Source organism: Betta splendens, chromosome 2 (genome assembly GCF_900634795.4).
Source record: "Betta splendens chromosome 2, fBetSpl5.4, whole genome shotgun sequence".
Taxonomy (NCBI): Eukaryota; Metazoa; Chordata; class Actinopteri; order Anabantiformes; family Osphronemidae; genus Betta; species Betta splendens.
Window position 1 is genome coordinate 15,921,355 of NC_040882.2, and position 27,555 is coordinate 15,948,909.

Here is a 27,555-nt window from a genome sequence, read left to right on the forward strand (position 1 = left end):
AGGCAGCAGGATCTGGTTATGTCATCCAGGGACTGCAGGGAGGGGCCTGTGGACTGTAAACCTCACCCCTAAACAACATGTTGCTACCACTGCTGGGCCTTCTTCACTAAACCATAATGTTGAAGTTAATGTTAAAAGTCAGCAGAGATGTGGCTGGTTCTTCATTGATAAATATGGAGCAAAGGTGTCTGTGTCTGCTGAAGTTGAGCTACACCAAAAGCCAGAAGCCATCTATATTCACAGAGATTACTCTTTAGAAGTTCTGTAAGGTTCAACCTCATCTGTGGAGAAGCCTAAAGGTGCCGGACACATCCCACGCCGTGGATGGAGCCTGTGAGCACCTGCCAGGGAGAATGAACTAATCTGTGCAAGGCTTAAAAAGCTTGGAGCGGCTTAAAGGTGCAATAAAATATTTGTATTTTTAACAATATGAAAAGTTAGGCTAACTTCTAAATAATAGGCTCAAGTCAACCAGTGCCAGACTAAGTCAGACCCAAAGTTGCTTTGCACATAGACAGATAAAAGTTAACAGGACAAGAAGTAAAGAAAGATAGTATTACAAAGGTATGTGGACTCAGGAGACCATATGGAATTATGAGGATTCTGACCTGTACTTGCTGCCAAACATGCTTCTCCATTACACTGAATAAAGGGTCTGACGTATAACACAAAGATTTCTTTGAAATGTTATTAATTTACACATTTTAAAACATAGTTTTACTCAGTAATCCTCCAGGAGTGTGGATAGTTTCTATCCAAGGAGGACATTCATTCATTCATCTGACACCAGAGACTATATATGAGCAGACACTCCACCTTCCCCTGCCCCAAAATACACAAGCAATTTTATCTTGGTTATGTGATTCTGTGTCACCTGTGCTAATAAAAGTCTTGAAATCCACTGAATCAACACATCAGGAGGACTTGATTACACAGGCCTGCTGAAGGAACCGACCTGCCCTCTCATGGTATCATAGTGCCAATACACACAATGAAGGATACAGTGGATGTAAAACACTGAAATGCAAATTCTTAAAAATCTCAGCCCAACAAGTTTTTTAAAAATGTAAATAATATAAAACTGTAATGCAATAACCTCAAAATGTTCTATTTAAATCTAATTACACATTGTAATGGTAATCACAATAAATATTGGTCAAATATTTTGAAAATATAGTAGAAATAACATTTCAGCGATTTTTGAACTAAATGTGCAAAATAATCTTATATTATAATAATAATTCACCCATATGAGTTTTACGACACAATATTTACTAGTTTAGATAAACACCTTTAGGTCTGCTGAGACATAGTGTTCTGTCTGTATGAATCCAACAAGCTCAATGATACAAAGTGCAACCATGAAAAAAAGCATCTACCTAAAACATCTACCTTTGCTGTAGCAACAGGCAGCATTGAGGATGTACCATCCTGATGGCAGAGAGAAGAGCCCTAACAGTTAGTGAGCCAACCATCCAAACAGCTGGATCAACAGCTGGATCAACAGCTGGATCAACAGCTGGATCAACACACAGGTGTCAGTGATTACTGTAAAGGGAAAGTTTAAAAAGGTGAGAGGAAGGAGGAGCAGAGCATGACCTGCAGGATAAGGTGATCGCAATGACCCTGCGGAGATGATGACACAGGGTAATAAAGGAAGGATAAACCTGGACATTGAAAAGGTCCCTGAAACATGATGAGTTGTCTGGAACAGTCAGTTCTTACTCTTTGACTCTGGCTGAATGATAGGCACAGGGAGGACAAGGTACAGCATTAGCTGGCACAGAGAATACTGAAAGCTGGTGGGGTTTATTTTCTGACAAGCTGAAAATGTGTTTGCTTGTTGGCATTGCCGTGGGCACAGGCATCTTTGGTCACTTTCAAGTCCTGCCTTAACATATCAGTGAAAGTAGTAGTAGTTATATGTACAATTTGCAGAAGAGTCCAAAAGAAAGCCAGTCACTGAAATTGCTGTAATGGATAAGCAGGTCAAAAACTGAGACATGGTTGCTGAATTTTGTTACTTTAATCACGACAGCTGATTGATAGAAAAATCTATCACTCAGCTATAAAACTCAGCAGCTGGACTTTTGACTTTGCTTTGATTGCATTGAAGGGGGTCTTTCTTCTCCGGCTGCTGCTCAGTGGGATTAGTTGTGACTTGAGTTGACTTTGTTGTGAACTGTCACTGGAAATTCACGATTTAAGCATTAAATGAGTTTATTTGTCATTTCAGTTTAGCACATGAGAATAAAGCAAAATAATCACTGAGGGTCACGGTTGTACATGCTACCTTTTTTTAGTTACCCTTTTTTAGCTGTTTTGCATGTTTGCCTCTGTCATTGGTGTCGAAATATAAAGGGAAATTGCGAACGTGATTTTTTTAATACAATTTAATTTAAACAACCTGAAACCACCAGGTCATCTGAAGCCTGTTTAGTCTGCTTCGATGATGACCTTCACCCTTTATTTGTGTGGTCCTGACTGTAATGTTAGAAATGTAAACGTTCTCTCTGATTTGCTTGTCTTTTATTAATCACATTATTTTTCTATATTTCACTCATATGAATAAATGTGCTCTACCTGTGTGTGTGTTGAAATGTAAGTACTCAAGGTTCTTCACGTGAAACGCAGCTCGACACGTCATGTGACGTAACGCGCGCCTTGGTCACGTGACGTGGGACGCGCTCGCCATAGTGACGCTACTCGGCTACGCTTCCGTTCGCGGTGTCGAGCAGGACAGGAGCGCTCGAGGCGGACGTCTCTACGTGACCGACGGCTCCTGAAGTCCAGAGGCGACGAAGAGAAGCAGCAGCTGGAACCTGTAAAGTATCACAGAGCTACACCGATGCTAATGTCTACGTATGCTAATGTTGCCGAATGACTGGGGAGCCGAGGAGCTGCTGTGCAACTGATGCACGTCACTGGAATAAAAACTAGAGTTATTTTTTCATATGGACAAAAATAAAGAATTAAATGACGCAGGTCACGCAGAGCAAACGCGCACTGAGCTTTGGACTACGCTCTCTGTCGATAACAGCAGCTCACCTAGAGGTCATTGTGGACCATAAAGTTTGTATCAGCTCCCCTTTACTCTTCAATGTTTGTAAAAATGATCTAGAAAACGTTTCTTTATCAATCATGAATGGATCACATGCAGCAACAGGCGGTTCCAACAAAGACGAGGCAAAAACTTTTTAAAAGCCATAATACTGGTGAACTGCTACAACTGTGTGACGGGTCCTTGTTTGTAAAAGTTTAGGTTTTTGTTTGTGAAAGTAGGCTTAAGTTTTTAATGTAACATTCTAAATCAGCGTTTCAACAAATTTTGTGCCAACATACATTGTTTTAATGTTCATATGTTATATATACTCATTCATATATTATTTTACTCATTTTACTGACTTTGTTTGGCAAATACTTATTTGGTATCAGAGGAGAATTAATGCAGGTCAAGAAACAGCATGGATCATCGGTCAGTCATTCTCTATTAGGTTTTAACTTGCGGCTCACTGACTTTGCATTTCTCTGTCTTTTCCTGGTGAATCCCTTTAACCTGCAGTCAAGAGCATGGCTCACAGCGTGGCAGACCTCCCCAGCGGCCCCCTGGACCTCTACAGGAAAAAGGCCTCGTTCAACTGGAAGGACATGCTGTGCTTCATAGAAGGAGAGGAAAATGTGGCATTTAAGGTACAGTAACGTGCTTTGGAGTTTTTCTGTAGTATCTAATAAATGTTTGGATGCACATGGTGTTAAGTTTATGTTTATGCTGCAGCAACATGTGTTCAAGACCCTGGAAAATGATCCTGTGTTTGCTCGTCGGCCTGGTGAAGACATCTCTCTTGAGAAAATGAGAGAGCTCGCCTTTCTCAGGTATCAGCATCATAATAAACTACAATGAATGTGCTTTGAGTTTGCTCCCTCCATGAAGTTAAATCATTAAACCGCCAGAGTTAACCTGAAACTGAAAATCCACAGGGTGAAGCAGCTCTTTCGCTACGACTTCTTGACAAAAGATGAGGCCATGGCCAACCCTGTGAAGACTCTGTTACTTAATGACTGCCTGGGCATGTATGACTGGGCAACTTCTGCCAAGTTCTTTCTCCACAAAGGAGTAAGTCTGCACAGGTGCTATGCTTTTATATCGATCCACTCATGGATGGACATTTTAATCTATTGATACGAAATAAGCTTCACGCTTTCGTCATCTTGTCTCGTTCTATTTTAGATGTTTGGGGCAACTGTTGCTAACTCAGGATCACGAAGACATGATAAATACGTCGATGGTGCTGCGGATATGACGGTCACTACAGTTTGATGCCGTTTGAGAATTATTTTATTTATTGTGGTTTTAAATTTCACACATTGTCAGAATGTTCTAACAAAAAGGTGAATGAAAACTGTGTATATATTGTTTGAACTTAACATGGACATAGTGTATTTCTCTGCTAATTAGTTCATACTACTGTACTAGTCTAGATTTAGATTCTGAGTTGTACAGATACCACAAACACTTTTGTTTTCAGCAGCAAGTACCTCAATTGAGACACTCAAGAAATAACATATGTCTCTACCTGAAAAGGTCTTTGAGAGGTTGGGGTTCTGCTCCAGAACAGCCATGACCTGAATAAGAACCTTTGCAACCTCTGAATCTGTAATCGTCTGTCTGTAGTTGTTTGGATGCTTTGCACTGACTGAACTGAGCCACGGCAGCAACACCAGAGGTCTGAGGACCACAGCCACGTACGACCCGTCCACCCAGGTCAACATGCACAGCCTTTAACAAAACTAAATACCTTCACATATTCATGATATACAGATTTACTGGACCTGAACAAGGCAAAACAGTATTTACCATAAAGGATTTGGTTTAAATGTGTGACAAGGAGCAAAACCTTCTGCACTCGCTGTTTGCAGGAGTTTGTGATCAACTCTCCGGACTTTGAGGCTGCAAAGTTCTGGGTTGGGAACCTGGGTAAAACTGCCACGCACGCTGTCGTGTTCGCCCAACTGTACACCCCGGACAAGGCCTGTCACGGCCTGCACTCCTTCGTTGTCCCGGTAAGCTCAGACCTTTGGCCCTTTATAAAGGAACAGCTATGGCCTCTATAGAGGCTGTTCAAGTTCATGTCACAGCATCATTTTCTAATAATACAATGAACATTTTATCAATGTATAAGATTCTGTAAAAAAAATGTTTCAGAGATGCAATAAGTTACATTTTGAACTAACCCTAGCAAAACAAAACAAACACGCTGTAGTAACACATCCGGTAAATGTGTTACTACTGTGCTGCAGATTAGGGATCCAAAGACTCTGCTGGCCTTGCCTGGTGTCCTGGTTGGAGATATGGGCAAGAAACTGGGCCAAAATGCTCTGGACAACGGGTAAGTGACAATAGAGGAGGTTAGTATGGTGGCCTCTTTTTCCCGAAACTGAATATAATACATATTCATAAACTTTATTGACATAATATAACTTTTGTTTTTGTTTCCATATTCGAATACTACTACTAAATAGCTATATTGTCTTGGAACTTGGAACAAGTACAATTTTTGGGGGGGGGCGTCACACACGTTATTCTTCCTCCCTTTTCCCCCAGGTTTGCTCTGTTCCACAATGTGAGGATACCACGGGAGAATCTACTGAATAGGACGGGAGATGTTGCACCTAATGGCAGCTACATTACTCCGTTCAAAGTCAGTATGACTTCAGCAGACTTCCACTCATACTGTACCAAAGCAACAAAGTTTATTTACCAAATCACGTATTAAACACAAATAAATCAAATAGAATTTTTTTACTCATTATCCAGTGCTTCATAGGTTCCGACAGCTGGATGAGAATAATAGACATTGACACCAGAAAACAGAAAGGCTCATCGTTAAAATAAGAAATGGATCTGGTAGAGAAAGTTTAATTTCTTTTTTCTATTCAAGGACCCCAACAAGCGCTTTGGGGCGTCTCTGGGTGCTCTGTCAGGAGGCAGGGTGTCCATCACCAGGATGGCTCTCGTAAACCTGAAGCTGGCTCTGGTCATAGCCATCCGCTTTTCAGCCACCAGGAGACAGTTTGGGCCTAAGGACACCGAGGAGCTTCCTGTTCTGGAGTATCAGTTACAGGTCAGAGTGAAGGCAACGGAGCAGTTTGTTGTTGCAATCTCCAAAACCACCTGTATTTGAAATGAGTGTAATGACAAATATCTGATCTGTGGCATAAATTACGTTTGAAACCTATGAGGCAATTAATTATTTAAATACTGGCGATTATTAAATAATCTGTAAGTTTGGACTAATTGATTGGCATGTGCTACCGTGTAATGCCAGTAGATGGCGATCAGCTTACCCTCACTGAGGATACCACAGCTCTGCTATGACACACGGTCACTGAACAGTAGGCGTCACATAGCAGTGATTTCCTTCTATTATAAGCCCAGATCTGACAAAAATCTAAATGACGTGATCTGAACAAAGGCTTTGGACTCACTGTAGACTCTATTTTTTTCCAGCAATGGCGTCTGATCCCGTACCTGGCGGCAGCATATGCCCTTGAGCAGTTTACCAAAAGCACCTTCATGAACTTTGTTGAGTTCCAGATTGGCCAGGTGATGAGAGATAAGAGTGACAGACAGGTGAGTGAAAATGACAACAAACACCATTGTACGCTACTGCTTTCTAAACAAAACTCCAGAACACTTGATGATCCATATAAGATATCAGATATTGTCTGCCTTGTCTGTTCCAGGCAGAGCTGGGCAAAGAGATCCACGCCATAGGCTGCTCTAGTAAACCAATGGGCTCGTGGACGGCTCAGCGGGGGATCCAGGAGTGCAGGGAGGCCTGTGGAGGACATGGATACCTGGCCAGTTAGTCCTACAGAGAAAGCAAAGGTATTCTGACTCCCAATCGCTCTATGACCAACTGACCGTTACTTCTCCCTGCTAGTGAATCGTCTGGGTGATCTACGTAATGACAATGACCCCAACTGCACATATGAAGGAGACAACAACGTTTTGCTGCAGCAGACCAGCAACTACCTGCTCAGCCTTCTTGCTGCCAAGCTCCATGGTCAGTCACGTATCCACTGCGATATTACTAAAAGGTTCTTTGTTGTCACTGGGGAGAGAGAGGTCAGTTGTGAGAGCAGGAACTGCATTTGGAAACGCCTGCAGTGAGAAAGAGCAAGGCATCAAGTTGCTGTTACCTTCCTTCAGGTGGTGAACGCATTGAGTCTCCACTTCACACTGTGGATTTTATGGATGATTTCAAAAGCATACTGCAAAGCAAGTTTTCAGCAACAACGATGGAGCAGTGTATGAACTCGTCAGGTAATCCCAGACTGGATTATGTTCAGTTGTTTTCAAACTTGGAATTAAATGTTAGAAGATGTTACAATGTTACAAGATCTCTTGTGACTCTGTTTACTTACTAAATTGTATGTTTGTATCTGTTGTGTCTTTTTTATTAGTGCCTCTGGCAGCCTACAAGTGGCTGGTGTGTTTCCTGCTGGAGGAGAGTCAGAAGAGGCTGGACCAGCAGAGGGCCTCAGGGAAAGATGAGTTTGAGGCACGTAACAACAGCCAGGTAAGTGCCCCAGTGAATAAGATTCACTGAGTTTCTTTACAGTTTAGGGTTAATGCTGCGTGTGTGCATGTGTGTGTGTTCAGGTTTACTACTGCCGTTCCCTGGCCATCGCATACATTGAACACATGTGCCTCCAGAGGTTTCATGACCTCACCATGGACCAGGACACGCCAGCTGGTGTCAGACCAGTGCTAAGCAAACTGTGTGCTCTACATGGGCTGTGGAGCCTCAGCGGTCACATGGCCACACTCTACCAGGGTATGTCAGGCTTGCAGCCATGTAGGGGACACATTCCACTGCATTGATGGTGAAAGCCGTGACATAACATTGTTTCTTTCAAGGTAATTACATGAGTGGAAGGAAGCCGGCGGAGCTGGTGCAGATGGCCATTCTCACTCTCTGCTCCCAGGTGGGCACACATTGTTACCTCTGTCTGCCTTAGTTTGGTTGTAATGTAACCATGTTTCTAAGCTCTAGTTTGTATTTCTCCCAGCTTAGGAAGACAAATCAAGTTTGTTCTTTTAGTATATTGAATTGTTTATTAGCTCCTGTACTTGCCTGTGACGAGCTTGCATAAAGCTAAATGATGACATAAAGACAATGGAAGATGCTTCCCTGCCAGTCTTTGTGATCATCCTCTGTCTCTGGTGTCTCCCCTCAGTTGAAAGATGATGCAGTAGCCTTGGTGGATGTTTTTGCACCCACTGATTTCATCCTTAACTCACCTATTGGCAAAGCAGACGGACAGGTATGTATTACCTAAACACATTAAATGCCTCATTTTACCACAATAAATACCTAATTGTTAATACAAAATTTGTCAAGTTGTGCCAAAAAAATTAGATTGTAAATCCTGAGATCCTAAAACACCAGACCAGTGGAAATGTGACAAGGAAAGAACAGTTTTAGTATGTTTAGTACCTTACCACTGGGGTGCACTGTAACACAGCTTAACTTAAACTATTGTTATTAATATTACTAATGTCTCTTTTTGTTTTTTGTTCCTGCAGCTTTACAAAAACCTGTGGTCGACAGTGATGCAGGGAGATGATGTGCTGCAGCGTCCATCATGGTGGAAGGAGTTCTGTGCAGACAAGCCTGTAGTTGGGTCCTTGTCTTCAAAGCTGTAGAAGTCAGACACAGACACGCTGGATATATGAAGAACAGGGATCAAGTGATTAAAAGGAAGTGCCGTGATTGACTGAATCTTGACCAGTTAAGATAATACTGTAGTAAAGGCTAGTAATCAGGATAGAAAGCCCTGCTCTCCACGCAGACAGTCTGAGGCCTGTTACTAATGAAGGGAAGCTGGTTTCAGAACAGACAACACTAACATCAGGGGCTGAGAGATGGATTATAATGATTGACCAGATAAAAATTGGTTTATTGTTTATTGAATGAGACAGCACAAACACGTTGGATTTAGCAATAAATCACCCCATTGTAACTCAGTTAATGTTTCCTGCTTTGTGTTTACATCTTTCTTACCAAACAGAAACACGTGTCCATTATAAAAACAGTGCCAGAAAAAAAAACAATGAAAAAAAAAATATAAAACTAAAGAGTTCATCATCATCATTTACAACTTTATTTACAAAGCACTTTTAAAACAGCAGAGGCTGATCAAAGTGCTAGCAATAAACCAAAACAAACAAATAAAAACAAAAGAGAATAACATTCTGAAGTAAAAATGCTAGAGGTAAAATCAATAAATTTGATGAGACTAAGTCTGTTGCTGGCATTGTTCAACCAGCAGGATCACATTTTATTTCTGTATTGTGACAGGCTAAACTTAAGCATGTTCTCAACCACATACACTACACTCAGTGTAGTGTATGTGTAAGTGACCTCTTTTTGTGAACTGATTACCACTTTTAAAGCAATGTTCTCACCTCTTCATAAAGTCTTTTAGTCTTTAGTCTTTTTAGTGGTGCTCTAACTGGTTTTCTAAATAACCCTTAGACTAGGAGTCCTCTTTAGGACCTTTTTGGTCTAAGGTAAAAGGTTTTGACAATTTTTTGTGAATGCAGCCATAGGAGAATGCTGTGACCAAAGGAAAAAGCAAGGACACTATGTTTATTCATCACATGATCAATTGAGTTCATAAGTTAAAGCTGAAGTGCCTGAGCCTCTTACTATGACTAAATAAGAGCCTCCACCCCCTGCACCACACTGTAGAGGCTCTGAGCAGTTCCTTCAGCACCAGACTGTTACACCCACAGTGGTAGAAGGAGCTACCACAGGTCATTCTTCCCCACAGCCATAAGACTTTACAACACAGAACCACAGTGACACACAATTGTTACGACCTGTTGTTTCTCTTTCTGTTGTTGTTTTACTGGTATTACTGTTGTTTACTGTTTTTTTCTTGCTCTAGCATTACCATTATTCGCTTTTGAACAACTTTTCTACTTCTGTGTTTATTTTTCTTTTTTATTCATCATGCTGCTGCTGTAAACACAAAAATTTCCCTATTGTGGCATTAATAAAGTTGTATCTTATTCTATAAAGACCTACGACAACATCCATCTTCACTACAATGTTATAAATAGTTCATTTAAAAAGGGTTAATTTTATTTACAACTATTAATTAGCGTGTTTTTGTGAGACACTTCCATATTATTCATATTAAATGGATGAAAATATATAACAACCCATAATGAGTGTCATGTATAAGACCAAATATCTGACTGTACAATACCCTGACAACTCTGCTAACCCTCTGAGTTTTTGCCAATTTGCTGCATCTGCAGTATGTGATGTTGTCTAAAGATTTAGAGAGTAAAGGCTAGGGCTGGAAACAGGTGGAGACAGGAGAGATCATCATTCTGCTGTAAAGAATATAGCAACAATAACTGGAGGGACTGGGAAACTATCTATATACCTCATTTAGTAGTTGTACACTGATCTAGTAAATACAAAACAAAACCTGCCATCTCTTCTTCCTTCATTACATGATATGTGTTTTGCTTTAGATAAATTTAATCACATGACTTCATGTTGATTATACATTTATCACGGTTTCCACAGGGACTGAAATTGGGTGTGAAATGAGAGGCTTTTTGAGACGCATTGTAAATGACGACATTGTTGTGCGACAGACTAATGGTTGACATAACGCAAAGACTGAATATTCTGCAGTGGACTAGTGTTACGTGTTAAGGATCTTCCACGTTATCTGGTGACCGACTTCCGAATGCCGCACTGGTTGCTCGTAGTTACGGCAGCTGTTTGAAGCAGGGCTAGTGCACGTTAGCCGTCCTTGTGAACGCCTTGTCAATGTCTTTACGGGGCCTAAACAAATGTATAATACCAGTTTTTAGAGTCTTACTAAAATTATTTTATAGTTACAGAAGTAGCTTGACAGCAAATAATGACTGTCTGCTCGCGAATTGCTCCGATCTGTTTTCATTATATAGTAAAATGTCAGATCAAGAAGACGTTTTGCCTTTTCATTGTGTGGGTATAAAACGCATCGCTTATAAATAATATCTCCAAACACTTTCTAAAGTGTGTTCAGATAACTCTGGTTACTTATAATGTTTGGTTGTGTAGATCTCATTGACAAGGCACTGATAAGGCCAGCTAACATGCTTTCTTCCTGCTTACTTCCTTGTTCAAACAGCTGCCGTAACTACGGGCAACCAGTACGGGACTTGAAGTCAGTCATCAGATAACGTGGACACTCGTTAACAGGGAACACCGGCTCGGCGCGTCCTCCCTTTCTGTGCAGAACTGAAATAAATTTGGATCGCTTTCATGTGCACCGTTCCTATTAAGTATTGATTTTTTTCCGTGAACCGGAAGATTAAAAGACACCCGAGTTCACATGGAGGTGTGATCTGACTGCTCCACACCTGGTTTTATTGAATGAGGTCTATCAGCAAGTAGCATTGTTTTGGTTCGATACCCTTACAAAATTAAACACGCCCAACTTTCAGTCGGGAATAGCGGGATACATATTCATACAAATCTGCAGGTTAACGGTAAGCACGGAGATGCAGCGGCTCATCTTAACTATGCAGGGAACACATAACCTAGCCGGTCTTTTTATTTTGTTGTGCTAACATGCTATCTGCTAGCTGACGACAATATTGCTAACAAGCTAAAGCTAACATGGCAGCACGGTTAGACAGCAGACAAGTAAAGGACCATGGGGACTGTTATTCTGTGTGGTTGTTAATGAGACTGGGACATATTTAGTGCCACTGAGCTTCTAAAACAACAAGCTTTGCGGTTAGAATGGTTTGTAGGTTTACATGCTAAACCAATGGAGCTGCTGTTAGCACTCAACGTTTACAGACTAGCCTCGGTCAGGACTAGTTCCTGCATCGGAAGTAATTGTTCTCTTCATAGCACATTTTGCCGAAAGATCCTCTCCTGCTGACGACACATGCCACGTCAAAATATTCACTACTTTGGATGCCTATTCATAATTGTGGCGCTCACCTTTTGTCTTGGCCGTTTATTCGCACTTATTGTGCGAATCAACCTAGCCTAGCTCGCAAGCTAGGTTAGCTTTCGCCACCTTAACCAGTTGCACATGGTAACAGGGTCCCGCGTTTAACAGTTGTTCTCAGCATGTGAAATAGGGAGAATCCCAATTTCTAATAGTTTCCAATAAAAAACACAATGCAAATAAATGTGTGGCTTGACTGCGTTTACATGTAGTTCAGACTAGCTGTTAGATCCATCAAAGCATCTCCATTGTTTTGTGTGTTTTGCGTATTAATGTTCTGTCACTGCTTAATATTGCTGCTTGTTGGATAGTTGAAGAAACGTCTTTTTTTTAACCATCTTCTATTTGTACATTTCTATTTGTGGATGGCCTTGGAGGTTTGCTAGGTTTGTTTTAGCCACCAGCTGGACAGACAGGTGTGCAGATACCTGGCTGCACGTTCAAAGGAATTTATGTCTGCGTCTTTATTGTGTCATGACAGTAGAAATGTGTAATACATGTATGTATGTAAAGCTTGCTGTGCTGACCTGTAGCATTTTAGGGCAGCTGATGTGGAGATTTGAAGATTTGAGAGTTGAATTTAAAATGATCCACAGCTGAGACAACAGTGGATTTCCACTCAATGAATCTGATCATATGTCTTAATTTCTTTGGTAGGTGACGAGCTGGCGCAGGTTGTGGGTTGTTCGTGGATAATGCGAGACAGTGGTGGTAGCCTGGCCCAGAACCGCTGGCAGGGAGACCTGGGTCTGACCGCTGTGGGACAAGACACCACAGGAGGAGGTAAGCAGTCTGTTGCTGCTGACACTTCTTTTCAAGAGCACCTTGTATTACAATCTGGTGCAGTTATATTACACATTTAAAACCCTTTGCATAGAGCATTTTGAGTAACTCTTTGGGTTAGTTGTTTGGCATAGGTTCAAGCATTATGTGAAACTTTAGTAAGCTATACACAAGTCAGACAGCGTTCAATTATCATAATGTCTCAGTGGGAATCTTGCTCCCAGTACAGATACAGAAAATGATGTAGTTTGAAAAACAGTAACAACATGTAACAAGTTTTATTATTATATTGCGTATGTGAAAAGAATACAGTATTGTGTTTCAGTTTAGGTAGTTATAAAGTATCCTGAATGTTAGCCTCCTCTGGACAAGGCTTAGTCAGGTTAGTTTAGTTGGCTTTTTTAATAGGTGGAAAATCACAACACTGAATAAATCTCTACGGTAACTATACTGGGTTATATTGATCCTGCTTTTGTGCAACCAGATAGAGGATGACTTCAAGCAGAGCATCTCCAAAAATCCTGATTTAATCCCAGATCTGGGTTGTGTGCAGCATGATTTAGATCACATTAAAAATCTTATAATATGCAAATAAACATGGTTAAAGTGTCTGGGATAACCATCACAGCTAAACACAGGAATCCAGATATCATTTTACTTAACTAATGTACATTCATGATGTTTTTGTGTAACTAGATTTGTGTAAAAGTGTTGGTAAAAGTCTTTATCACCCTCTTCATGGAAAATAAGCATAAAAATAGAAACAGACTGAATAACTCCTGGTCATCATGATTTTTTTTTAGGTGGAATTCCTGGGGACCACCTCATTGTCCCGGTGTCGGGCCACAGTGTGCATAGTCCCATGCACCTCAGACTGGGGCAGAAAGACAAAGTGTGGACGGGCGAGTATGTAGATGAGGAAGATGGTATGGGTGATATTGAACCAGTAGGTGACGAAGAAGATGAAGATGAAAATCATCTAGAAGGGGGGGGCAAGGGCGTGTTTGAAGGCGAAGTCTGGCATAACAATGACGAAGAAGAGGAAGATGAAGGAGACGATGAGGAAGAAGACCAGATAAACGAAGAGTGGGAGATCTCAGACTTTCCTTCTCAGTCCACCCAGAAATGTGTTTTACAGCAACACCAACCTTATGGACCACAGCAGAAGACACAAGCAGTAGGTGATGTCACTGTAGATGATAGTCTATCCCAGGCTGAAGTCGAGGACATGTGCAGGTCCCACCTTAGCAGGTACAAGACTTTGAGGAGGCTCAGGCTCAGGCGCTGGCAGCGTTTTCGTTCTCACAGTGGCCTTGGATTTCGGCTCACTCAGCACTGGAAGAGCTGGCGCCAAAGGGCACAGCGCTTGTGCCTCCTAGGGAACCGATGGAGCCGGAGAGGGCAAAGGTCCAATCTATATGGCAAGCAGAGGAGAATAAAGCAATATCCGCAGTCATCATATACAGAGGAAGAGGATGACAGCAACGATGAGCGGCTCACAGAGCTTGACAGAGGTACTCATGTACATTTTTCACGAAGCACGACTAGGTGATGTGCATGCTTTACTACAGCAGGTGAACTATTTTAAATATATCATATTTAAAATTTATTTATTATCCTGACAAACTGAGATTTTCAGCTTTACAAATGTAATTTTTTGTACTAAGTTGCATCATGACTGAGTTCAGAGCCAACATCATTCTGCAACATATTACTTCAGGTTAAATTATTTTCATAGCCAATAAGTATATAATTAATTTATGTTCTCTCAGATAAACAGATAAACGGCTGCTCTCTAGACAAGCAAGAGGACAGAGGAAGGCGGGAAATGGAGGTCAAACCAGTGGAACTGGCTCTAACTGAGGAGCACATGAGTTGTGTGACTGGTGTGTACGAAACACTAAGGATATCCCGTCTTCATTGTCACATACCTTTAACATTGTTCATTATTTTTTTTACATTAACTTGAACTTGATGGTAAATGGTCCACATTTATTTAGTACATTTATACACCCTTTCTGGGATCCGATCTGAAACACCATACACTAGCTTCTCTATCACCCGTGCGCTGTCACATTCGCACACTGATGCAAGCAAAGGCGCTCCTTTGAAACACCAGGAGCAACTTGGGCTATAGTGTCTTGCCCACGGACACGTCAACATATCAACTATGACGAGGGCTCAAGTCGCCAATCTTGCAGTTAGAGGATGACCTCCTCTAACAGTTAGAGGAGGATGACCTCCTCTAACTGCGCTATTGCAGCCCCTGCAACTTGATGCAACGATATGCCAAACGTTTTTTTTTTTTACTGAAACTGAGATACACAAACTGCAACAAGAATTTACAGTGTCAAAGGGAGAGTTGAGCCTGTTGAATGGAAACAATTATATCCTCCATTGGCTCATTAGATACTTTGATAATGTTCACACTGTGGATGAATAAGGGAAATTAATATTCATAGTGACTTCTGACCTTTTTGCCTCTAGGTATTCTTGAAGAGTCTCTACAGCAGTATGGCAGCTTGATCCCCATCCATGTAGACGACATTGTAGAGAAGCTTCAGGACATCTTCAGCGAGAGCTTCTCTCAGCCACACAGGTCAGATACAGTCGTGTGTTTAAATGCATGTTGTAGTACGTTGGTTTTTTAACCCACTTGGCTCTATGGCTCTGTATTTGGAGCAAAGGTTCATAGAAACCTTCTAAAGTTTGAAACCTAAAGTGTCTTGAGATAACTTTTGTTGTAAATTGGAGCTACCGGTATATTAATAAAATAAAATTGTTTTAATTTAAAGTACTTATTAAATATCTTTCTCTACCATGTGCATGTAACAGCATCATTAATTGTTCCATGGCCTGTTCCCTCATGTCTGTCCCTTTTTTTTATGATTCAAGTACAGAGCCTGGAAAGTGCAAAATAACAAGCTTAAAGCAAGACTGGACTTTGCCCATATGTCTGGTTGTAAATAAGTTTTATTTTATTTTTTTAGGAAAGCAGTGGTCCAGCATTTAATACAGTCCTTCCAGCGTTCATCAGGATCAGCCCTGGCTAAAACATTCAGAGTTAACTACAAGCGCCATGTTTTGACAATGGATGACTTGGGCACCCTGTACGGACAGAACTGGCTTAACGACCAGGTACTACACGACAAACCATGGGAACGACCTATGTCACAGATTACTTAGGTAGTACAGTAGCAGAGCTAAAAACACATGAATCCTAATGATGACCCAGACCTCCTTGTGGAAAACATTTCCTGACAACTAAATAACAATAAAATTGTTATTGTGTAGATAATGAGCACTTGGTGTTAAACACACAAGAAATTAAGCATTGGGTTCACAACTAGCCAGAGTTTTTATCCAGTGTAGTGATTAACCAATATCTCAGAGCAGAGCATTGTGTTGCATTTCATCATTGTTTTGTTTGCTTATTTAGATAATGAACATGTACGGTGACCTAGTGATGGACTCTGTGCCAGAGAAGGTAAGAACATAACCTAACAGGGCTCCTGGTAGGGCTCTTACACATAAAAGCGTGTGTAAGAGTTAGGTTCAGTTGCCTCATGATGCTTATGGTTATGCTAGTCTAGTTCATGTGGGTGTAAGAGAGTGTAGGTGCTGGCTGAACACGAACTGGAAGGTGTGAATATTAAAAACATTCTTAGTCAGTTACAGTGACATTTTAAAATACAGTTCAACAAGAAATAGCATATTTTTTATAATACGATGTAGTAACATTTAGCTGTAAGCTTGGTACGCTCATGCCTTTCTACCATCATGTTCACAAGGCTGTTGTCAGGAGTTGATTAATGAAATTTCAGGCAGGCTTTGATACTTAAATATGCAGCCAAAGAAACTGGCTTTGGGCAAGAAAAGCATTAGATAAGAGGGAAACTTTCCTTTGTGGGATGATTTGGATAATGGTGCGAAGAAGAGAAGCCACAAGTACAGCAGGGAACTTCAAAATGAAACACCCCTTCAGCTGACTACCTCAAGAGTATGAGTTATGTATAAAGCAAAAGAGCTCTACTAACAAAGTCTGGGTTATTTAACATGTTTATGGTGACCAGTGAGCATCAATCAGTGACAGAGCCTAATTTTTCAGGTATTACTCAAGTACTTACGAGCTGGTAAACGTAATTTTCTGTTCTCTTCTCAGGTTCACTTTTTCAACAGCTTCTTTTACGATAAGCTAAGGACAAAGGGCTACGACGGAGTCAAACGGTGGACAAAAAATGTAAGCGGGAGCCATTGGGCTAAGTTTTTAAAGAATCTAGTTTAGAATAAAGAAATTTAGTTAGCTTTCTTTTTCTCTCAGGGGTGAATAACCCTTGTCCACAAAAGCTACTCTTGTTGTTCAACCCTCCCTGGACTTAACGTTTTTGAGCCAGGTAATGAGCGGTGGGTGTAGGACACAGAAAAGCTCCTGGACCAGGCTTAGCCATCCAAGCTCTTTGTTGCTGATGAAGAGGGTTCACGCGAGCTTTTCCTCTTCCTCTCATTATGCTTTTTTCAGGTTGACATCTTTCAGAAAGATCTCTTGTTGATCCCCATCCATCTGGAGGTCCACTGGTCACTTGTCAGTGTTGACATTCCTCGTCGAGCCATCACTTACTTTGACTCTCAGCGGACGCTTAACAGACGTTGCCCCAAGGTAGGATTGGACAGCAACCCCAGGCTAATACACTAGAGGGCTGTGTCTGAAAAGGAGAGAGTGAACAGACTCTTAGAGATCTTTAGAAAGGGATGGACACAATGCGTCTGTCCAGGCTGTAGCTTGCCTTTGAGTCTCTACAGGGCTCTATTCTTCAAGTGAGGGTAACTTAAGTCAGGTTGACCTGCCAATGAGAGTCTATAGTAATCTTTTCATATCATGCATGTAAGTTGTTTCCCTGAACAATGTTTTGGTAATTTGTTTTAAATCCAGGATGCTGGTAGCAGTTTTTGCACTTAAAATATAAAGAATCCAACCAATGAGGCACTCTGCCAGAAGGCACTGCTATTTGTTCCACACCGCTGCTGCTTTCATTACTGCTAACCTACATTTCAGACAGCAGATTATGTTATTATGTTATTTATTTCAGGCATAGATTTTAAGTGCTAACTATTATAATAACACCTTTGTAAAATCTTAAAGTTTATATTATAGTTTGTTTTGTTTTGTATTGGTATCTTTGTGTTATAACTGGACAAAGACGTGTCAGTTTAAGCTCATCTTTTCATCACATTAGCACATAACTTTCTACTCATTTACCTATTTGCTGTTGTTTCCAGCACATTTTTAAGTATCTGCAAGCTGAGGCAATCAAAAAAGACCAACGGAACTTTTTGACGGGATGGAAAGGGTTTTTTAAAATGGTAAGGCGTTTTATTTCCTGGTTTTTATTGGCCAATAGTAATTATTCAAACTACATTGGGAAGAAAATTCATTAAACCTCTTCTGCACAATTCATAAAATATGATCTGTCACAATGAACAAACACAATCTGTCCACAAACAGCCTAGTGATAAGATGACATTTATGTTCTGCTGAGCTCACCAATAACATCTTCAGGGTGACTGTACTGTAGATTCTAATGCCAGAGTGTTAATCCCACTTGCTAACACCTGGTTCCATTTAACATTTAGACATATTTCTGTTGTGTTTTTTACTAATTAAAAAAAATCACTGACTTTTCCTTGTCATTCCTTGCCACAGAATGTGGGCCGTCAAAACAACGACAGTGACTGTGGTGCTTTTGTGCTGCAGGTGAGTATGTTCAAGTCTTAGACATTATCGTCTGGACTCTGTTTTACACCACTATTTAGTTTGTCTTCACTGATGGCCAGTGTACTTTAATAAGCCTAGAAAATGCCGTCTGTTTTTTGCACACTGGACGACCTATGGTCTAGCTAGTTGCTTTGTGCTGTTGGAACACGAAGCTTCTGTTTTGTAGGCATTGTCCTTACAAAGGTGATGCTGTGAATGTGTTGTCCCTACGGGCCAATAAGCTTCTCTTTTACTCCTTTCCAGTACTGCAAGTGTCTGGCACTAGGGCAGCCATTCAGCTTTGGCCAGCAGGACATGCCCCGGCTGAGGAGGCAAATGTACAAAGAACTGTGTCACTGCAAACTCATCCTGTGACCCAGCACCTACGTCCCAGTCCACCAACTCCACCACCACACCCCAATAAGGTGCGGGACAATGATCTAACAAGACGAGGACAAGGGGAGACGTGGTTGGCAGGAAACAAGAAACTTCTGTAAACCGTAATTTTTCTCTGACAAACTCCAGAAAAGTTACCTCTGTAGGTGATGTCATGGTTTCACTTTTTGTCTTTTTTTGCTTGCCTCTTTCCACAATTTGAAAACCAATTTTAATTTTTACGTCCTGGTTATTACTTTGTGGTTGACAGAGGCCAAGACTAGCTTCCATTATGGGAATGTGCTAATCTTCCATTGTATTGTAGTCCACTTGTACTTCTCAGTCAGATATAATAAAAATCCAAACAAAAGTAAGTTAAACCTTACTTCTACTTAAGCTAATCAGTCCAGCAACCAACCCAATACAGTATGTCATGTTTGGTTCAAGGGCCCCCCAAGGGAAGGAAAGCTCTCCAGTGTTATGTTGATGATGCCGTTTAGTCAACACATAATGTTGGTGTTGTAGTGACAACGTGAAATTTCCAGTGTGTTTGTACACTTTGTTGACAGTTGTTTAGATGACGGATTTAAACCGATGCTGAAGCTGAAATGCATATGCATAATCAATGACCGTGGTGCAGTGGGAAAACACACAAAAGGCCATTGTCGTGTGTTTTTCTGAGTTAAGTCAGAATTCAAGCAACATCCATGGAGCGCACCACATATTGATCCACCTGCCTCTGCCACACTTTCCATCTGTACACACATAACATCCTCAAGTGGGAGACTGGCTCTGTGACTGCGGGACAACTCCTAAACCAGCTTGAATAACAGGTTGGCCCGAACAAGAGGTGGCTTTACATTTGCATTTATCCTTTTCTGTGTTTTATCTCTGTCAGTAAATGTGTTGATATGCTTTATTGCTTTAAACAAACTGTTAAAAGGAGGACTACTAATTTGTTTTCTTTTGAGTAGGTACAAAAAAATTATCCTCTAAGTATTTTTTTGAAGGTTTGAGAGCCATTTTGTTGAGGACCACAGCAGCTACACAGCAGATCTAGCATGTCCACGATGAAGTTACAGTACCCTCCTCTTTTTTTACAATGGAAAAACACATTTGTTCATAGCTTTGTTTTTTTTTCTCTTTTTTTCAAACAGGATTTGATTCAACAAAATTGACAGTTTTATATATCTTCTACAATGCATTATGGTTGCTAAAAATAAAATATGTGGCAAAGGAGATTGTGAGTTTTAATCATCGTACTGCGTATGAGTCATGGAAGGTTTGTCCTGCAAAAGGTGGAATTAAAATACAACCAAGGTTTTATACTTACTGTAAATATACAACTACGCTTAAAATTACATCTCACTGGCGATAGTATCGGCCTGCTGAGTCAGGTCGTTCACACTTGGATGGTCTCCTGTGTGCATATTGTGGTTCATGCCACCTCAGCCAAGGTTTGAACTGCTGAAACTGGTGATGAAAGGACTGCAAGGTAAAGTGATGTTGCCTTGGGCTTCCTCGTTTGTTCTATTTTGAGGGTCTTCCCTGACCCATCATGTAAACTAGTGTTCCCTATTCACAATTTAAATGTTCCTGTTCAGAGGAGTGCCTTTGCTCTTTCAGATGCAGATGGTCTGTTGAATCCTGTCTGAGGAGCTAGTACAACTCAGGAGAGGATTCAGCAGCTCATCTACATCTTAAAAACAAGGGCCCCTCCTATGGAGCCGACTGTCTCTCCAGGTAACCACTGTCCCTACACCTCTGAGGAGACTTTAGTTTTGCTAATCAAAGCCTTCAGGGAGTTAATTTCCCAGCTGACTAAACCAATGCTTACTGGGAGATTAAAGATTAAGTTACCAATGATAATGTGTATATTTGAACCTGAAAATAACAATTGTATTAGTATGTGTGTTTACCCAGAATCTGTTTTATTCAGGAATCTATCTCCTTGGCTTTATATGAAAACTGGTTTGAACATTCAACCAATCCACATAACTTAGTAATTAGGAGGATGTTTATTAACCATACATGTCTGTTTTGTGGAGGGATGCTTATAAACCTCTGATTTGGTCATTTGTGAATTATAATGCAATTATGATGCAATAATGCAATGCTTTTGCTGTAAACGCTTTAATTCCAGTAGTTGCATAATATTTTCTGAGCTCTTGTCTGCCATGGTGTCTTTTTGTAAGGCTACTGTTGATAATGAAATTAAATTGTGTCATGACTCGGGTTTAGATAATGCACATGACTAAAGGGTGACTCATCGACACTGTGTGATGTAGATTACATCACTGGAGAATATAAATGCACTTTTCCTTATGTGCTTGACACTAAGGACCGCAGCAAACCCTATATTAAAGAATATTCTGCTCTTTCTAGTCCGCGTTGGCGAAGAAATGCTCTAAAGCCAAGGGCCGCTGAAACTTCCCATCTTGGTTACGTCTGGAATCTTTGTAAAAGCTTGTGAAACGTAAACTCCACCCTCTAAGCGCTCTAACAGTAATCGTGCGTACTAAAACACAACGACCCGCCTACTTTAGACATGACGTACGATTTGGCCAATCACAAGTCGGTATGGGCGGGCGCACAGATAAATGACGGTGTTCGTTTGCAATGAGAAGGCTTCTTTCCTTGTCGTCAAAGTATATAAGAGATTTCAGCCTCGGCTTCTGTCTTTGGAATAATGTCGGCTGAATATGATAATAGGTAAGGAACATTTCATAACCTTATGCCTATGACGCGCTTTAGATTTAAACGTAAACATATACGTCGATGTTTTAGAGCGCCCTACGGACACCGCAGTTGGCTTTTGGACGCTAATCGAAGCATCCTGATGCTTTTTTTCCCCCCTCGAGCTGAAGTTGGGGCCTGCGCGTAGCTGCTTCTGACCATCTTCACGGCTCTTTGATGAATTTTCGATAAGCGCTTATTGTAAAATCTCATATTGGGTTACCTCTATATTTACTTTACTATTCGATCAACACATGATATAGATGGCTTGCCGGTTTTAGGTCGTTGTCGGCCGTGAATGTAACTGAGGGTAATGGCACCCGGCGCCCTGGGTAGCACGTGAATGAGCACGATACAGGCCTCGGTAATTTCCACTCGACTCCTCCGTATTAATCATTCGTCCAATCTCGGCTATGACTACGTATTAGAGCAGCCCGACTCGAGCTTTGACGTACAACGAAGGAAAAATTCCACGTCGTCTCTTGTAACTCCTCTTTTGTTCGTGGTACGTGCGGCGCACATGGCGGCCATGGCGTTAACCGGCGCCTTGGACAATGCCGGCAGCACAGGCCGCAGACTCCACGAAGGCGGCTTTTCACCTGGAATCGCAGCCGGTCGAAACCGGCTCACGGCGTGAAATGAAAGCGGCACTTGTGTTGGGGTGAACCGCCGTTAATGGGCTTCGCTGACTGGACACGTTTAATAGTAAAGGCCAAAGACGGGCAGGCCTGTGACGTTAGCATTGGCTGTAGCGGCCCGAGGCTACACCCAGATAAGTTGTAAAAAACCGCGATTGGCGGCAGAGACTTATATCAGCCGCGCGTAACGTGTCGTACATAGTACAGCGTTGATAAACCCGACGAAATGGCGCATTTTACAGTCTCCGCAATTTACCCCCTCTGCCCCGCTGGAGAAACGACCATCTTGAACGTATGTGGTAAAGATGGCGGACAACAGAGACGGAGCTCGCGCTCACCAATGTGGCGGCGTCTAATGGCTCCATCGAGCGCCGTGGAGCCAACGTTCTTTAGGGACGCTCAGGAAACGCGTTGCCCTGTGGCGGAACGTGATGAGCCGATGACAGGAAATGAAATGTTGGCAAAGCTGAGCAGTAAATGAGCTCATCGGACATGTTTCACAATGCTCTGGTATTAAGGAAGCTCGTAGTTGTATTTGTGCTAGTCTGAATTTGCTTGTAGTACAAGTTAGCTTTAAATAAACCTTCTGTTTGTCCTTTTCAGAGACAATGGCCCTGAAGGCATGGAGCCAGATGGGATCATTGAGGTGAGTTATAAAAAGCAGTGACAGCGATCTTTCCATCCCAAAGTGATTATCTGTATCTAAAAATAATATTTTCTATTACCCCCTACAGAGCAACTGGAACCAGATCGTGGACAGTTTTGATGAGATGAACTTGCGTGAGGCTCTTCTAAGGGGAATTTACGCCTATGGTTTTGAGAAGCCTTCCGCCATCCAGCAGAGAGCCATTCTCCCTTGTATCAAGGGTGAGTAAAGTGTACCATGAGAAATTCAAACATGTCAACTTCAACAAATCTGAACCTGTCTTGATGACATGAATCTTGTGTGTTTTTAGGTTACGATGTGATTGCTCAGGCCCAGTCTGGAACTGGGAAGACTGCCACCTTTGCCATTTCTATTCTGCAGCAGATTGATGTGGACCTGAAAGGCACCCAGGCTCTGGTCCTGGCTCCTACCAGGGAGCTGGCGCAGCAGGTAGGCAAATCACTAAACCGTGTATTTTTTGGGGCGTTGTGCATGTTAGAATTTAGGCATTAATAGAATCAGTAACAGGCTTGACTCACCTGCAGATTAGCCTGGTGTGCACAGTTTGAAGCTTGTCTTGCCTCAGGGTAAACTAGTGCTTTGCTTCAGCTGACTCAATCTTAGCGGAGTAAAGATTTCACTTCACTATGAAGCCCTTTCTTCTGCTGGAATGGAGATGTAACATGTCCTGTTTTTTATTTCCAGATCCAGAAGGTGGTGCTGGCCTTGGGTGATTACATGGGAGCCAGTTGCTATGCCTGTATTGGAGGAACCAACATCCGTAGTGAGGTCCAAAAGCTGCAGGCTGAAGCTCCTCACATCGTGGTTGGAACCCCTGGCCGTGTCTTCGACATGTTGAGCCGCAAAAACCTCTGTAAGTATTAGACATGACCTTTTTTCCCCTAGAATGATCTGCAGTTTGTTTAATAACAGAATTGGACACAAAACGGGGTTCTCCACATAGTGGTGAGATCCACTGATGTGTATAATCAGAGGTGCTGTATTGTGATGAAATCCATGCGTGTCAACTGATTCTGTAAACCCCTGGTGTGTTGTTGCTCTGGTTGGCGTTCTGCTAGCTTGAGTTGGCAAACAGTAGGGACCCAGAAGCATGATCATACATTTAAAACTTCTGAATGCAGCACCATCACACTTCAACATAACTATATTTTAGAGGACATAGTGTTTTGTGCCAGCAGGTGCATACCAAACCCCAGTCAGATATATATGTAATGTTTCATTTTGTTGTTACAGCTTCTAAGTACATCAAAATGTTTGTGCTGGATGAGGCTGATGAGATGCTTAGTCGAGGATTCAAAGACCAGATCTACGAGATCTTCCAGAAATTGTCCAGCAACATACAGGTAAGACCTAAAGTTGTGAGCAACACTTGACCTAGAGTGCCTGTTTCAAACAGGCAATAAATGGAAAATCCACATTAAACTGCCCCTTTAACATTTTTAAAATTTTGTTACATTACGTTAAACTTTAAATTATCTTTAGGTGGTCTTGCTGTCAGCTACAATGCCAGCTGATGTGTTGGATGTCACAAAGAAGTTCATGCGTGAACCAGTCCGCATTCTAGTGAAGAAAGAGGAGCTGACCCTTGAGGGTATTCGCCAGTTCTACATCAATGTGGAGAAAGAGGTAAAGAAATACTAGAGTTCAATATTTTGTGATGCAGTATGATTAGGGTTCCAGTTGTTAATGCCATTAATTTCTTCTTAGGAGTGGAAGCTGGACACACTCTGTGACTTGTACGAAACCCTGACCATTACACAAGCCGTCATCTTCATCAACACAAGGAGGAAAGTCGATTGGCTCACAGAGAAGATGCACGCCAGAGACTTCACTGTCTCTGCTCTGGTGAGACTGATTTAACAGCTGTTCTGTTTATAGAGGAACATATATTGGCTTTTTTTAATGATAGAAAGAAAACTAGTCATTTATGACATTGAATTGTGTTTCAGCATGGAGATATGGATCAGAAGGAGCGAGATCTGATCATGAGAGAATTCCGCTCTGGTTCCAGCCGAGTTCTTATTACCACTGACCTTCTGGTACGTCCTTATTTATTTAAGCCTCCTCATAGTAGCCTGTGAACATCTTGTTTTTAAATAGTTTAGCCCAAGGCTCCCTCTCCTCCCATCTACAGTGTTGGTGAAGGACTGAATGTGCCTTGGTAGAGAAACCTGTCTGTCCTCCACTGTGGCTAGGTTTAAATCCTAGACTCTCAACTAATTGGCAGAATACACTTATTATTTTTTTTTTTTCCTCTTTTTTTTTTTTTTTTTTTTTTTAATGGCCTTGTCAGTGAACCTCACATTTAGTTAGCTAGAACCCAGTATATAACATACGGTTTAGGTTGTTTCATTCTGGTGTCGGTTTTAACGCTTAACTCTGGTCGGTCCTTTTTTTAGGCCAGGGGTATTGATGTCCAGCAGGTGTCCCTTGTCATCAACTATGACCTGCCAACTAACAGAGAAAACTACATCCACAGGTAAAACTGGCTTCAATGGCTATGAAAGAAGAAAGTGTTCTTGCTAGAGTGACTTGTGATAATGTTCATATGCAACTTAATCGCGTGTTTTATCAGATTACCTGTCTTTAATGGTTCAGTGGCTTCACTGTACAGGTTTTTGCTAAAGTTTTAATTTTATACGTTCTCAGGATTGGTCGAGGTGGCCGTTTTGGCAGAAAGGGAGTAGCCATTAACATGGTCACAGAGGATGACAAGCGAACCCTGAGGGACATTGAGACATTCTACAACACCACCGTTGAGGAGATGCCCATGAATGTGGCCGATCTTATCTAGAAGAACTCGCACCACGTTCAGCCACCTCCTACCCTGCTTATTTTAGAAGTCCCATCTTGTTTCTTATACAATTTGAACAATGACTTGACCCTCTGCATCCTGAGCGAAGGAGGAATGCTGCCATTACTCCTGACCTCTAAAATAGTCTCGGCCATTGTGGAAGGATGAATGAATAACTAACCTGTTTCCTCTCCTCGCCATAATTCTTTTCTCCATGTCAGCGCCCAAATTCTTGAAGCATTAATTTGAACGTTTTCATCGTGGTCGTTTTGCAGAGCAAGTTTACAGCTGGGTCCCCACAAGTGCAAACTTAATTGCATTTCCAAAAGCACATTTAAGAAAAAAGTAAATCCCTAGGTTTGTAACTTCTAACAAATGGCTCCGCTGGCTCAGTGGCTAACATGCTGACTGGACCATGATTGGCGCTTGTTTGAAATGCAGCTGCACAGCATCACCAGGCGCTGCACTGCTGATTATGGGGTGGACAGCCTTCCATTCAGTTTGGACTCAGCTCAATGAAAGTGCCGCATTGGACCAAATCAGTATTGAAGCTTCAGTGTAACATCCAGCCGCATTTAACACATCCTGATCATGTAAGAACAGGTTTTGGGGGTCCAAAAAAAACACAGGGTATATTCAATAAAAAGACCTGTATAGTAAAATTGATCATGCATCACTCGTTTACCGTTTTGATCCTTGTATTGCTTTTTATTTTTATTTTTTTTGTACATACTGCTCAGCTTGTACAGTCGTTGAGCCGTGATCTTCATTTGAAGGCTGCCTGGCCACAAATGATTGGAAGCATAAGAAAGGTGAGTTGTGAGGAGTTGTTGCCTTTTACCTGTTGGCTTTTCATCTGTTTGACATGGTTAATCTATAGAGTTTATTTGAATCTAAAAATTGGATTTTTTTTTTTTTTTTTTTTTTTTGAAGGGTAGTTGTTTTTGTTTTGTAATCTACCTCACCGCATTGTGTGGGGGAGGGCAGAAGACTGACACGAAAGGACCAAACTACAGATGACTTCTATAGATTATAACCCCTCAAGCAAACAAATCGTCATTCTCTTTCTGCGCTCATTAAAATCCCTGTCACCGGGTGGTGTGGTGTCAGACTTAGGACAGACAGTCATGTTTTGGGGTGTACGGTCAGTGCTATTTTTTAAAATGAGTTTATGAAATTGTTAACCTTTTCGAGACAGAAGCAGTGTATCAAGTTTTCTACATTGGATTCTGTATAGTATTTATTTTAATGGTCTTAAAAACAAAAAATAAAGGTTTCTCCTTTTACAGTGTAAAGTGACTTCTGCATTGTTGACTAGATCAGAAAGTAGCATAACAAAACTCCATAAGAAGAGCAAAGCGTTGAGGATCTTCATCTGAGCTGATTCCCTCTGAACGCGTCTCAGGATTGTTGCTGATTGGTTGTCTTGTCTGCCTCGATGTTTGTTTTAAATATGGCTTTATATTTTCTATATAAAGCTGCATCTTTAGTTCCATTAAAGGTTATGAGATTGAAGTATTGCCCTAAATAAATCAGTAATGAGGTTCTGTTTCTCCCCACAAAGTATGTGTCAGTGTGTCTTTCAGATCTGGGCTGACTCAAATGCTGCGTGGTCATCTTTTATTATAAAGGAAGCGTGAGCAGCTGGTTACAGTACATGTATCCTACTTCTAACCAGTGAAATTGAAATAAAGTGACTTCAAAACATGAGCCTCAACAATTTTAAGTACACTCAAGTGTACTGAAGAGTGTAGATTTGATCCTTAGC

The 27,555-nt window shown here is 41.4% G+C and overlaps 3 protein-coding genes and 1 non-coding gene across 5 annotated transcripts; all 4 read left to right on the forward strand.

The window, feature by feature from the left end:
• Window positions 1-2,663: 2,663 nt before the first annotated feature.
• acox3 (acyl-CoA oxidase 3, pristanoyl) lies at window positions 2,664-9,034 on the forward strand. Of its 2 annotated transcripts, none has more exons than XM_029140321.3 (19): window positions 2,664-2,824; window positions 3,563-3,690; window positions 3,776-3,873; window positions 3,979-4,114; window positions 4,229-4,303; window positions 4,673-4,762; window positions 4,918-5,061; window positions 5,299-5,387; window positions 5,603-5,699; window positions 5,940-6,122; window positions 6,509-6,631; window positions 6,745-6,865; window positions 6,945-7,067; window positions 7,214-7,327; window positions 7,468-7,583; window positions 7,667-7,841; window positions 7,925-7,992; window positions 8,245-8,331; window positions 8,594-9,034. In XM_029140321.3, the coding sequence occupies exons 2-19, from the start codon at window positions 3,571-3,573 to the stop codon at window positions 8,711-8,713; spliced, it is 2,079 nt and encodes a 692-aa protein (XP_028996154.1). In that variant the 5' UTR covers window positions 2,664-2,824; window positions 3,563-3,570; the 3' UTR covers window positions 8,714-9,034. The 2 variants fall into 2 exon arrangements, with proteins under 2 accessions (XP_028996154.1, XP_028996164.1); XM_029140331.3 differs by lacking the exon at window positions 2,664-2,824 and adding an exon at window positions 2,864-3,072.
• A 2,211-nt stretch (window positions 9,035-11,245) lies between these two features.
• Window positions 11,246-20,191, forward strand: senp3b (SUMO specific peptidase 3b). The gene is made up of 12 exons (XM_029140495.3): window positions 11,246-11,569; window positions 12,700-12,825; window positions 13,629-14,339; window positions 14,598-14,711; window positions 15,313-15,424; window positions 15,816-15,963; window positions 16,265-16,312; window positions 16,988-17,065; window positions 17,345-17,482; window positions 18,103-18,186; window positions 18,527-18,577; window positions 18,842-20,191. The coding sequence occupies exons 2-12, from the start codon at window positions 12,738-12,740 to the stop codon at window positions 18,950-18,952; spliced, it is 1,683 nt and encodes a 560-aa protein (XP_028996328.1). The 5' UTR covers window positions 11,246-11,569; window positions 12,700-12,737; the 3' UTR covers window positions 18,953-20,191.
• Window positions 20,192-21,549: 1,358 nt separating this feature from the next.
• On the forward strand, window positions 21,550-27,082 carry eif4a1a (eukaryotic translation initiation factor 4A1A). Its single transcript, XM_029140635.3, has 11 exons — window positions 21,550-21,664; window positions 22,930-22,972; window positions 23,061-23,193; window positions 23,283-23,422; window positions 23,678-23,846; window positions 24,227-24,336; window positions 24,476-24,619; window positions 24,701-24,838; window positions 24,943-25,032; window positions 25,393-25,472; window positions 25,643-27,082. Exons 1-11 carry the CDS (start codon window positions 21,642-21,644, stop codon window positions 25,785-25,787), a joined length of 1,215 nt encoding a protein of 404 aa, XP_028996468.1. The 5' UTR covers window positions 21,550-21,641; the 3' UTR covers window positions 25,788-27,082.
• Window positions 23,973-24,112, forward strand: LOC114851593 (small nucleolar RNA SNORD10). The gene has a single exon (XR_003785208.1). It is a non-coding gene; the product is annotated as a small nucleolar RNA SNORD10 (small nucleolar RNA).
• Window positions 27,083-27,555: the final 473 nt, after the last annotated feature.

What these genes read in the sequence shown, in the direction of transcription:
- acox3 (XM_029140321.3), top strand. Translation starts at nt 3,571, where the DNA reads ATGGCTCACAGCGTGGCAGACCTCCCCAGCGGCCCCCTGGACCTCTAC. An exon ending in AGGACATGGATACCTGGCCA is followed by an intron (nt 6,866 to 6,944) that starts GTTAGTCCTACA and finishes TCTCCCTGCTAG; the next exon opens with TGAATCGTCTGGGTGATCTA. An exon ending in TTGGCAAAGCAGACGGACAG is followed by an intron (nt 8,332 to 8,593) that starts GTATGTATTACC and finishes TTGTTCCTGCAG; the next exon opens with CTTTACAAAAACCTGTGGTC.
- senp3b (XM_029140495.3), top strand. Translation starts at nt 12,738, where the DNA reads ATGCGAGACAGTGGTGGTAGCCTGGCCCAGAACCGCTGGCAGGGAGAC. An exon ending in TTAACAGACGTTGCCCCAAG is followed by an intron (nt 17,483 to 18,102) that starts GTAGGATTGGAC and finishes TGTTGTTTCCAG; the next exon opens with CACATTTTTAAGTATCTGCA. An exon ending in GTGGTGCTTTTGTGCTGCAG is followed by an intron (nt 18,578 to 18,841) that starts GTGAGTATGTTC and finishes ACTCCTTTCCAG; the next exon opens with TACTGCAAGTGTCTGGCACT.
- eif4a1a (XM_029140635.3), top strand. Translation starts at nt 21,642, where the DNA reads ATGTCGGCTGAATATGATAATAG. An exon ending in ACTTCACTGTCTCTGCTCTG is followed by an intron (nt 24,839 to 24,942) that starts GTGAGACTGATT and finishes ATTGTGTTTCAG; the next exon opens with CATGGAGATATGGATCAGAA. An exon ending in AGAGAAAACTACATCCACAG is followed by an intron (nt 25,473 to 25,642) that starts GTAAAACTGGCT and finishes ATACGTTCTCAG; the next exon opens with GATTGGTCGAGGTGGCCGTT.